Source organism: Bison bison, unplaced genomic scaffold (genome assembly GCF_000754665.1).
Source record: "Bison bison bison isolate TAMUID 2011002044 unplaced genomic scaffold, Bison_UMD1.0 scf7180017864355, whole genome shotgun sequence".
Taxonomy (NCBI): Eukaryota; Metazoa; Chordata; class Mammalia; order Artiodactyla; family Bovidae; genus Bison; species Bison bison.
Genome location: NW_011494927.1, coordinates 1,633,168 through 1,645,027, shown reverse-complemented (window position 1 = coordinate 1,645,027; position 11,860 = coordinate 1,633,168). Strand labels below are relative to the sequence as shown.

At 34.2% G+C, this 11,860-nt stretch overlaps 1 protein-coding gene across 3 annotated transcripts in view; it reads left to right on the top strand.

Annotated features, from left to right (window-relative positions):
• Positions 1–295: 295 nt before the first annotated feature.
• The window catches only part of GRIA4 (glutamate receptor, ionotropic, AMPA 4), a 673,532-nt gene continuing 661,967 nt past the window's right edge, over positions 296–11,860 (top strand). For all 3 annotated transcript variants that reach the window (XM_010855154.1, XM_010855155.1, XM_010855156.1), the window contains exons 1-2: positions 296–472; positions 1,669–1,827. In XM_010855154.1, the coding sequence (XP_010853456.1) occupies positions 385–472; positions 1,669–1,827 (247 nt within the window). In that variant the 5' untranslated portion in view covers positions 296–384. The remainder of the gene's footprint in view (positions 473–1,668; positions 1,828–11,860) is intronic.

Sequence of the window (11,860 nt, the reverse complement as noted above, 5' to 3'; positions counted from 1 at the left end):
GTGTGTGTGTGTACGCGCGCGCGCGCGCGTGTGTGTGTAGGTGAGAAAGCGAGGGCCGAGCGTGAGTGTGAGCTAGGCACAGATAGAGCGCATGTCTCATCCCCGCGAGCAAGCAGGAACCGCTCCACCACCATCTTTTGCATGTGCAACATTTGCAGCCGGACAGCAAACCTCTCCCAGGGCTATGGAGACTGCAGGAAAAATCTCGCAGCTCGGGATGGATTGCTAAGGGAAGTCATAACCTTAAACAGTCCAAACCTCTTTCTGTTTTTTTTTTTTTCCGTTTGTTTTTAATTTTAGCGCCATAGTCCTCAATGCCTCTCTGAACGGTCTTTAGGAAGAGTGCGAGAGAAAGAGCGCGCGCCAGGGAGAGGAGAAAAGAAGATGAGGATTATTTGCAGACAGATTGTCTTGTTATTTTCTGGATTTTGGGGACTCGCCATGGGAGCCTTTCCGAGCAGCGTGCAAATAGGTAAGCTCTGGTTCAGTGGGGTATGCATGTGGGTGGCTGTAGCAGATACCGAAAGTGAGTTAAATGAGTTGCTGATAAGCAATTTAAGGGAACATTCCGCGTCTCCTTTCTCCTCTTTTCTCGTCCTTTCTTCCCTTTATAAGGACTGCCTCTTTGGTGCTGGTTCAGTTGAAACAGCACAGGTTCTCAGTCTATAATCCATCCACCCTCAGTTTCATGTCGCTGAAGTAGGATTGCAATAAGTTGGGATAAAATCTCCGTGGGGTTTGATTGCATTTTATCTAATATCTCTTTTCGTTTCTTTCTCTGGAGTATGAAGGGATGTAGAGTTTCCTTAAACAAAACAAAACCCATCCACTCTTCCTCCTGTGCTATATAGGCAACAGCTTTCACTATTACAAGAAGACATTGTTTAGATTAAAAAAAGAAAGAAGACATTTACACCCTGACCTACTTGCCTTTGCTTGCTACCAGTTAACCGATTTCAAAATTATATCCCTTTCCTGGAACCTTTTCTTCTTTTGTTTTCCTCTTGAATTTTTTGCCCTTAATCCTCCCTCTGGACTCTATTTCTGGGGACCCTATCCGTCCTGCCCTTGGCTTTTTTTTTTTTTTTTTTTTTTTTTTTTGCTGTTCTCCCCTGTCTTTTGATGGGACGCAGCTATTGAATTCCTTCCAGCTAAGCCCAGCCTCACACTGCATCATTTCTCGTGGACAGTGCACAAAACGGAGCTAATTAGGCTGGGTCCAGGAACTGCACAAAAACAAAGTTCACGTCTCCCTTCTGATTTCCCTCTCACCTGCATGTCATCACAAACCTTCATTTCTGTATTTTAATGCAAATTGTCTTTTCTGCTCATCCGCATGCATCTTAGAAATGCCTGGAGCTGGCTTCTGTAGCAGTGTGCTGGGAATCATAGGGAGGGCAAGAGAGAGAAGGCAAAACACACTAAATGGTCTGTCTCAGAGGCCACTGTGATCATGACAAATTGGGACAGTAAAAAGCTGAGTTGTCCTAAAGACTGAAATACTAAACATACTCTTTAGAGACAAAAGGCAGTCTCCCAAGATGTGGCAGAGCTAGCTCCTTAATGTGTGTATTGGTGAATGGCCATGGATTTGACAGTGCTTAGTGCAGGTGTAATAATAGTTACAAGAGGGAACACTGAACGGGCTTTTTCTGCTGTTTTTGCTAGGTGGTCTCTTCATCCGAAACACAGATCAGGAGTACACTGCTTTTCGATTAGCAATTTTTCTTCATAACACCAGCCCCAATGCGTCAGAAGCTCCTTTTAATTTGGTACCTCATGTGGACAACATCGAGACCGCCAACAGCTTTGCCGTAACAAACGCTTGTAAGTAAAACATAAGTTGCAGATAAATGAGAAGAGAATTAAAATGGGGCAATAGAGTTCCTTTCCTCTGTATTATTACTGTTATTATATTTTAGAAAGACATTCAAGCTCTCCACAGTTTGCTGGTTAGAGAGGAAATCAGAGTTACAGACAAGATTTAGTCTCCAGGATATTTGGCTGGTTTTTCCTTCTCTTCCTTCCTTCTTCCCTCCCTTCATCTCTCCCTCCCTCCTCCTTCTCCCTCCCTCCCTTTCTTTCTTCTTTCCTTTTTCTTGAAATTACTTTCTCTTTTAACATTTCAGTATTATTCCTACAACCTTTATGTCAAGTTAGTGAAAATTGTACTCAGTCTTGGTTTTTTTTTTATTTCTTTTCCTTTGGTTTTTGTATTTGCTTTTGACTTGAGTGAGCATACATCTTGCTTTTAAAGAAGACACATGCTCTCTTACACTGATAAAGGCAATGGAAGGTTTGCTAACAGTGAGAAAGTGGGAAGTGGTGGTGTGGAGGATGTATATTCCACTAGGTTGGTTGACACTGCAGATGATCTGGTGATGTCACTTGAGGCTGCCCTGCTCTTATATTCTGGGTTGTAAATGTCTCTTGCTATCAGGTAATGTATATATCCTGTGGATATAACTCCATGGATTCTTACCTTGGTGGCAAATCATGTTAATCTCCAACCCACTGAAATCACATACTAACCCAGCTGGATCTATTATCCCCACAATACAATTAAGATTTGGTGATCTTACCTAATGTTATAATTAAACAGTTTTTCAGAGCTCCCCTGTGAAAATACTGTATAACATAAAGTAAAAATATAAGCAACTGTGTATTAATTTAAAAATCAATAAAATATGATCAATAGAGCATTTAGGTTACATTTTCACTTTTGAAGGAAATACATGTTTTCCATACCTCCTTATTTTTAGATGCTAATTTACTGCTTCTTAAAAGTTTTGTGTTAAGATAATTGTTATAGATTACGTAAGACATGTAGGAATAGTTTCTATATAAAGTTTTGCACAATAATAATAAAATATTCAGTCTTCATTATATAATATTTTTAATATATCAGGCTGAGTATATTTTTATTTTGAAAGTACTCTTTCTATGTACAAGAAACTGTATTTTGAACAAACGAATTTGAAAACAAAGAGTTTTTATGTGTTAGGAGGATATTTGTTTCATTTAATTCATATATATCTGTGATTAATTCATCTAACAAATAACATGATCATGTTTCCTTAATTTTAGGCACCTAATCAATACTCTATTTTTGAACTTCATTTCATAAGGAGGTTAAAGCATTTGAATTTTTATTTTAATCTACAGCAATTGTATTAATTTGCAGGAATGCTTTAGTTCCTTTGAGTGCTATTTACTTTGAAAAATCACTTGTTTTATTTAGTAATAAGATTAATATTCATTATGAAAATAATTATATGGGAATTGTTTTTAAGCAGAAATGAACATAAATTAGAGCTAAGTTTATGGATAGCTATTTTTTTAAATGTCTTGTTATTATTTTTTCTTCCAAGTTTTGATAGAGATGTCAACATTTCAAATAGTTCTAGGTATAAAATATTTTCCATAGTACATGAATTTTATCTGTTGATTTAAGTATTTTCCTTATGTCTCTCTTGAGATTTTGGCAACAAAAACACTACTGTTTAAAAATAATTTATGATTCAAATATATCTGAAGGTACTTTGTCTACAGTAAATTGCTATTTAAATATATATTTTTATTATTTAATTTTGAAAGACTTTCATAAAAGTGGAACTATATTAGTTTTATTTTTCTAGATTAGGCTCTTAAGTATTCTAAAGTTTATATTCTGGCTTCCAGCTTTATAAACTACAGTGATAATTCTTTATTTTCTTCTTCCTCATAATTTGTTAATCTCATTCAGGTTAATTTTAGTTAGTATCACATTATTTATGTGATAAAAATGTTATATAGAATAAAATGTTAGTGGCAAAGAACTGTAAACATAAAAATTGATAAGAAACTGTACACAGCATGAAAAAGTAGAAATAGGTATAAAATATACATAGTATGCTGTTCTTTAACATGTTAGAATTGAGAAAATTGAAGCTAAGGAAACAAAGTCTGCTTATTTTGATTCCAAGTGTAATGTAAATAGTGGTATCATGTTTTTCATAATCACTTGTAATTGACTTTGTGTACATGTTTAAAGTATTAAAAGAAAAAGTTGTAAATAAGGGAAAAACATTTTCTAGTGAAGAAAGAAAAATTTTTGACAAATGAGTATGCCAAATGTCCTTATGAATATAAGTAGGATTTGGGAAAAATCAGTGATCAGAGAGTATGGGTCAGGTGATTGGTATTTGTTAAATGAACTGACCAAGAGCCTGCACACATGTGATATTCCAGTCTAATCAAAGGTGAAACATAAGCCATAAGTATGAGGCAACCTCATGTATCAAGCTCTATGCCTTTGGGTACAAAAGGTAAAAATAGTGTTCTAGAGAATTAACATGAAATTATTCCTCATAGCGATATAGACTAGATTTTAAAATCTTTTATGTTGTATTAAATATAAATGTATAATATGTGTTCAACTAGGTTTATTTTAAATATGATTTTCCTAAAGTGAATCCTTGTAAAACTGCGTAATCTAGTGTCTTTGTGAATGAGAACCACTGTATAGGATATATTTATTTTATGAAATATACACTTAAAAACTAAAAATAGCAGACTAAGGAATAAAGAGTATTATTGGTCATCTACTGGATAAATGTAATTTAAGGTCGATTCTTCTGTCTCAGAATTAAAGTTTAAAGAATATTTTGGACAATCTAAACATTCTGCATATGAAGTTGACATACTACATAAATATAAACCCCAATAAACTCAAAATTTGCACTGTTGGGATAAATCTCAAGTTTCTGAAGGAGAATTGGGTTTATTTTAGCTTGTAACTTTTTATTTTTTTTAACAGCATTTGTGTAAGATTAAATTAAAATGCTGTTCTGTTTTTAAACTATCCCCATTGTTGAAAAATCATACTTTGCCTAATATAAAACTGAAATTACAAGAAATACAGATAATATAGAATTATGGCATATTTAAATAACAAAGTACAGGTGTAATAGGTAGCCCAAGTAGTCAAATATCAAAATGTAATTAAAGATATACATTTATTTTCTGTAATCTATTCAAAATATGGGCTTTGGCAAATAGATATTAAAAAAAATAATTTGATGTGGACAGTTTTCTTTAACAAAATATTATGCATTTGACTCCAAATAGCTATCTTCACAAGCAAACATGCTAGTTAAATTGAGTATGTTCTCTGCAAAACATTTAAGACAACCTAAATTGAGGCTGCGTTCTTATATTTTTCTAATAGTTAATTAATAAAGATGTTATTGCTTGGAGGATGATATATCTTAAATTTGGCCAAAGCAATAATAACCAAAATACTGATGTAGTCTATCATCAAGTTGTCTAAAAAATAAGAAAAAAAGAGAGAGATTGCAATTATCACTTTAGTTCAGTTATGTTTGAAATCCTGTAAAAGAGGCAGCCTCTTTACAATAAAACACAGAGATGTTCAGTTACTCAAATGATTCTTTTAATTTCAAATGGGTAGTAGAAAATATATAATAAGATACATTAAGTAGTTATGTATTATCACTTAGGTGAAATAGAATTTTTGTTGAATATTTCCAACTTTTTAAACTTGGATAGGAAAGACTAACTGGTTAATATTTTTGTTATCTTTTGTTATTTATTTTTTAGTGATTTGTTTATCTTACTCACCTTTTCTGTCTAAAATCTGTCTATTCAGTGGTTTACAACATGATGGATTGGAAAGTTGTAAATCAAGAATAGAATGCATATTATACCTTAGTAATGATGAAAAAGTTGTTCTTTTTTAACTTAAATATTAATTCTATTTGTGAAGGGTTTGGTTATCAACCCTAAATATCCAAGTTGAGTGCTACTTGTAAAAGTAGGTTAGTGTGTAAAATATACTTGTTTAGCTAATCTAAATATGTTTTAAATGTGACAGTATATCCAATAGGGTCTGCAGGCATTTTTGCTTATATACTATGGACTGAATTCAAACATGTTGAATTTAAGGGTGCTGAATAATAAGGTCTTTTGGCTTTAACAATATTTAAATATTATATATCTTTCTTTTCAGGAACATGATACCCTAAAAAGGCATTCTAAAAGTATATATTGGGCTGATATAATATTTTAAAAATGCTAAAATAAAAATTCTGATATTTTGACCTTCATAGTTGTTATAAGAAATATATTAGAATTGAATATTGTTTGACTTTTGATTGTTTTTAGGAAAATGAGTTACTATAATTAACTTTCCTTATTTTGATTTGATAGCAAGATTCTATGTTGATTTGAAATAATTACTTAGTTTTATAATATTATTTCCCCTTTTATCTTAATTTTCCATCATGAGATTGATGACAAAGATGAGTCATATCCCTGTGGCTTGGACCTTTCTTAAATGATGCACAATTTGCATTGATGTATTTCAAAATTGTCACAGGATTAAACTTCCATAAACCTATTTGAAAAAATTCTTTTTACTTTTTTTCTTATGAATTGTTCCAAGAGGTGTTATTTCTCAAAGAGGAACAATTTTTACTTTCTGACTTTAGGAATTATGTATATATCTTATTAACAGAATTTTACTAGTGTTCAAGAATTTAAAATTAGGAATAAATTCCATATACCTTACATTTTATTATAACACAGGTTTTATACTGTTTTTGTGTACATGATTTTATTTGACCTCAACTAATCTTGGAGTGAGCCTGTCTGAGAAGATAGTCATTATTTTTTAGGTAAGCCAGATTCGGCTCAAGAAACTCACTTGATTTGCCAAAGACCATGTGGCTAATAAGTCACAGAGTTTAGATTTGAACCCAGTTGTTCTAGTCACTAACCTAGCACTTTAACCAGGAGACCATGGATGTGAAAAATACATCTATACTGAGATTACTTGAATCAAGAAATAAAGTAACTGTCTTTTTTTCTAATTTTATCGTAATATTTTTAAGAAAATAGGGCAACACATTTCTGGGCAACTTATTCATTAATCAGATGACAGTGAGTGATGCAGCAAAGACTGAAGTCATATTTTGTAATGAATCTGCCCATTCACTCACTAGATTAGATAATAAACATAGTCACTTATTCATTAAACATGTTTATCAAGGACAACTGTATTTAAGACACTCTACTAGAAATGAAGATTGATATTTAGTCACTAAATCATATCTGACTCTTTTACAACCCCATGGACTGTAGCCCACCAGGCTACTCTGTTCATGGAATTTCCCAGGCAAGAATACTGGAGTGGGTTGCCATTTCCTTCTCCAGGGATTGTCCTGATCCAAAGATCCAATTCGTGTCTCCTGCATTGAAGGCAAATTCTTTACCACTGAGCCACCTGGGAAGCCCAGAAATGAGGATACTGAAAATTATGAGTAGTTGTTACCCTCAAGGAGCAGTAGGAAATATATACAAGCCAATTATCACAGTTCAGTAAGACAAAGTATTATGACAGAGAAATAGAGTGCTGTGACAGAGATTAACACAGGAAGGAACATCAAACTTGGCATGCTGCCCTATGGGAGTTATTACCTGATCTGGGCTTTAAGGCGCTAGTTATTTGAAATATAGACAGAAAGGAAGGCACCCCTCGCCAAAGTAGTAACACATGACAAGGCATCAAGGGATGGCGAGGCCAGGTGTGATTGAACCACTGAATGTGCTTTAGTCTGACTGTAGTACTGAGTGTGAGGAGAAGGAGAGGTGTGCTAAGGGGCGAAGCTTTGTAGATCCACACATGGGCTTGTAGCTCTTGTAAGGAAACTCTTTTGAATAAAAGGGGGACCTGTAAATGATTTAACACAACAGTGGCATAATCAGATTTATGTTTTATAAATAACAGGATGATTTCAAGAAGAAAAATGTACCAGAAGGGGGGGAAATGGGAAGGAAAAAACAGTTGTATTGAAGTAATACATCTTAAGATGGTAAGTTCTTGAATAAAATTGGAAGCTCTGAGACAAGAGCAAAGTAAATAGATCCATACAGAACTGTTGACAGAACGTAGTGATGATGTCTGTGTAGGCTGGTGAAAAGCAGTATGGTAAGAATTAAAGATGATTTCTTCAATTTTTAGTTTTGACAAATTATCAAAACCAAACTCGGAAGGGGCACACCAAAGAAGGAGCAGATTTGAATGAGGAAGGTGAGTTTAGTGTGGATATACGGATAAGGAGGCATTTAAAAGACATTTAAATGCAATACAGTTTTGGACATATGTATCTGGAGCTCTTGGGCTCAGTCTGAAGTGAAGAGAGACACTGAATAATGACTGAAACCATGGATGTGGATGATATCATCCAGAGAGAGCAAAAGCAGTGAAAAGAATGCTGAGGACAAAATCCCAGGAAATACTAGTATTTCAGGGACAAGGAGAGAAAAGGAAACTGAAGGAAATGGGTCAGAGTTCAGAGGAAAGTGAGGTAAGAATAATTCACGGGAGCCAAAAGATAGGAAGAATTTCAAGTAAATAGTGATCTTTGATTGCCAAATTTTAATAACAAGTTGCAAGGATAATTGATCCTTAATATCAGTCTTTTCTTCTCTTTTCTTTAGTGTTCTTTTATATTTTGACTAGAAAAAAAAAGCAGCCTTTATTAATCCCACATAGATTCTATTAATGCATACTCTTTGTGTATAGTGGCCTAGAATATTCTTATAATTAGTGATAGGGATAATCTTTTCTGGACTTTTGATCCAGATGGGCTTGGATTTGCAACCTGATAGTGGGCCAGTTACTTGCACTATTAAGTCTCAGTTTCTTCATTCATTAACAAAAGACACATGTATTTTATGATATTAAAAAAGTGCTTGGAAAATATTTAGCCTATAATTATAACTCAATTAAATTTAGCTGTATTACATTTTCTGTCACATAGAACATTTATTTCTGAATCAGTGCAAAAATTTCAAGTTTATATTTCCTGTTTATATTTTGAAAAGTAATTTGTGTTTTGAATAAATATATTTTATTTGTATTTCATGGGAATTTTTGACCTCTAACTTAATTGTTAATTTTAATTTATACACAAATCTAAATGCATATTTGTCTAAACTATTTCTACGTCCTACAAGAGGATAACTTTGTTGGGAATCTTTGGACCATTTGGAGAAAGAATTGGTTCATGAATGGATTAAAGGGATTAATGTATTCTCCTAATTGTATGCAACTGTGTGTTCTTGAGTGTGGCATGTGTGTATGCATGTATGTGTGTGTAAACAGAGAGACAGTCTAAATTTTTGAATAGCTTATCAATGAATTTCAGTCACTCTCACACACACACACACACACACAGCCCACAGCCCTAAAGGAGTTATACATAGATTAGATAAACAGTACTCCATTCCCTATCTTCTTCATTTCAAAAGCCAGTTGGATTTTCTTTTTTAAACTAACCAAGAATTTTTCCATAAACGTAGTCTCCGATAGCTTCTTCCTCATCATAGAAAATAATCAATGTGTCCTAGCTGGGAGAATGCTTGGTTTGGTATTCTGACTATTAAACTATCATTGTATTATTTTTATGTCTTGTCTTGACTATCAAAAGCACTACACATTCCACATCAACTCCTTCTATTTTTATCATGACTTGCCTTTTCCCTTAACCATCACCACTCCTGCAACAGTGTTCTTGAAGGTCATCAGTGATTTACTGATTAGTAAATTCCATTGCTCTTTAGTCAAAGTCTTTTAATAATTTGCAGAATTTGACATAGCTGTTTTTGAAACGCATTTCTCCTTGATAATATAATTAGCTAGTGATTATATGCCAAGGGTCTGTATTAATTACTTATATTCTTATACAACTGTAAGAAACAGGCATCACTATTATTTTCATTTTATATATGGAAAAACTAAAGATTTGTAGTTAAGAAAATTTGCCTAACCACAAAGTATTCAGGGCATCAGATCCTGAATATATGCCTTCCATTCACACCAAAGTGTCCTGATTAGTATAGTATATATAAGATAGCCATCACTCTGTGTGACAGTGGTTAGCTAACTCCAAATTTGAATAGAAAGATGTTTCCCTCAAAGTTACTTCTTTAACATTTTCCATTTACCTGGTGAATAAAATGCGACCCGGAGAAGGCAATGGCAACACACTCTAGTACTCTTGCCTGGAAAATCCCATGGATGGAGGAGCCTGGTAGGCTGCAGTCCATGGGGTTGCTATGAGTCGGACACGACTGAGCAACTTCACTTTCACTTTCATGCATTGAAGAAGGAAATGGCAACCCACTCCAGTGTTCTTTCCTGGAGAATTCCAGGGATGGGGGAGCCTGGTGGGCTGCCGTCTATGTGGTCGCACAGAGTTGGACACGACTGAAGTGACTTAGCAGCAGCAGCAAAATGCCACCAGGTGTAAAAGTGAATAAATTCCACCAGATTTTAAAATGAATAAATGAGTCTTAATATCCTGCACAAACATTGGATACTTCATTATTTGGTCAACCTGCATAATCTTTATAGGAATGTTATTTGATGACTAGTGGTCAGAGAGTTCATTTCATGTTTTCCCTTACATGTTTTTGGATTCCAATAAACATAATGAGGAATCTCTTAAAGATTATTGACCTAAGTCAAAATTGCTGCCATCTTCATAGTGTCCTTACTTGCCTCTAATTTAATAAAACTACTAGAGCCATAAATAAAAAGTTCAATGTTATCTTAGAAATGAAAGGCAAAAAAAACTGTGTGTAATACTTTTCTTTGAACAAGCCATTATACTTCTCCAGCAAAAATTACACCTAAGCTATAACCATTGTTTGCTTATTTTTGCTTATATCCTTTTTTTTATAAAAGCAATTCCTCATTGTTGTTGCTGTTCAATCACTCAGTCTCTTTGCAACCCCATGGACTGCATCACACCAGGTTTCCTTATTCTTCACCATCTCCCAGAGCTCGCTCAAACTCACGGCCATTGAGTCAGTGATACCATCCAACCATCTCGTTCTCTGTCGTCCCCTTCTTCTCCTGCCTTTAATCGTTCCCAGCATGGTGGCCAAAATATTGGAACTTCAGCTTCAGCATCAGTCCTTCCAATGGATATTCAGGACTGATTTCTCTTAGGATGGACTGGTTTGATCTCCACACTGTCCAAGGGACTCTCAAGGGTCTTCTCCAACACTACAGTTCAAAAGCATCAATTTTTCAGCATTCAGCCTTCTTTATGTCCAAATCTCATATCCATATATGACTACTGGAAAAATCATAGCTTTTACTATATGGGCCTTTGTCAGCAAAGTGATGTCTCTGCTTTTTAATATGTTGCCTAGGTTTGTCATAGCTTTTATTCCAAGGAGCAAGCATCTTTTAATTTCATAGCTACAGTAACCATCTGCAGTGATTTTTGGAGATCAAGAAAATAAAGTCTGTCACTGTTTCCATTGTTTCCCCATCTATTTGCCATGCAATAATGTGACCAAATGCCATGATCTTCATTTTTTGAATGTTGACTTTTAAGCCAGCTTTTTCACTCTCCTCTTTCACCTTCATCAAGAGGTTCTTTAGTTCCTATTCACTTTCTGCCATAAGAGTGATGTCATTTGCATATCTGAGTTTATTGATATTTGTCACAGCAGTCTTGATTCCATCCTGTGCTTCATCCAGCCCAGCATGCTCATGAATAACTTTCTCATCAGTAACTTCATATATATATATATATATATATATATACACACACATACATATATACATACATTACATATTGTTTTCTTTCCATTCTCATATTTTTATCTTTTTAAACTGACCCATGAAAATTTCAAGTGATTTATAAATCTTAAGAGCCAAAATATTATTGCAGTCTCACCACTAAGGGGTAATCACAGTAAATAGATCTTTCTGGACTTTTCTTTTTATTTGTATAGACCTAAAGTGAGCAGTAGAAAACTATAAACATAAAATACCTAT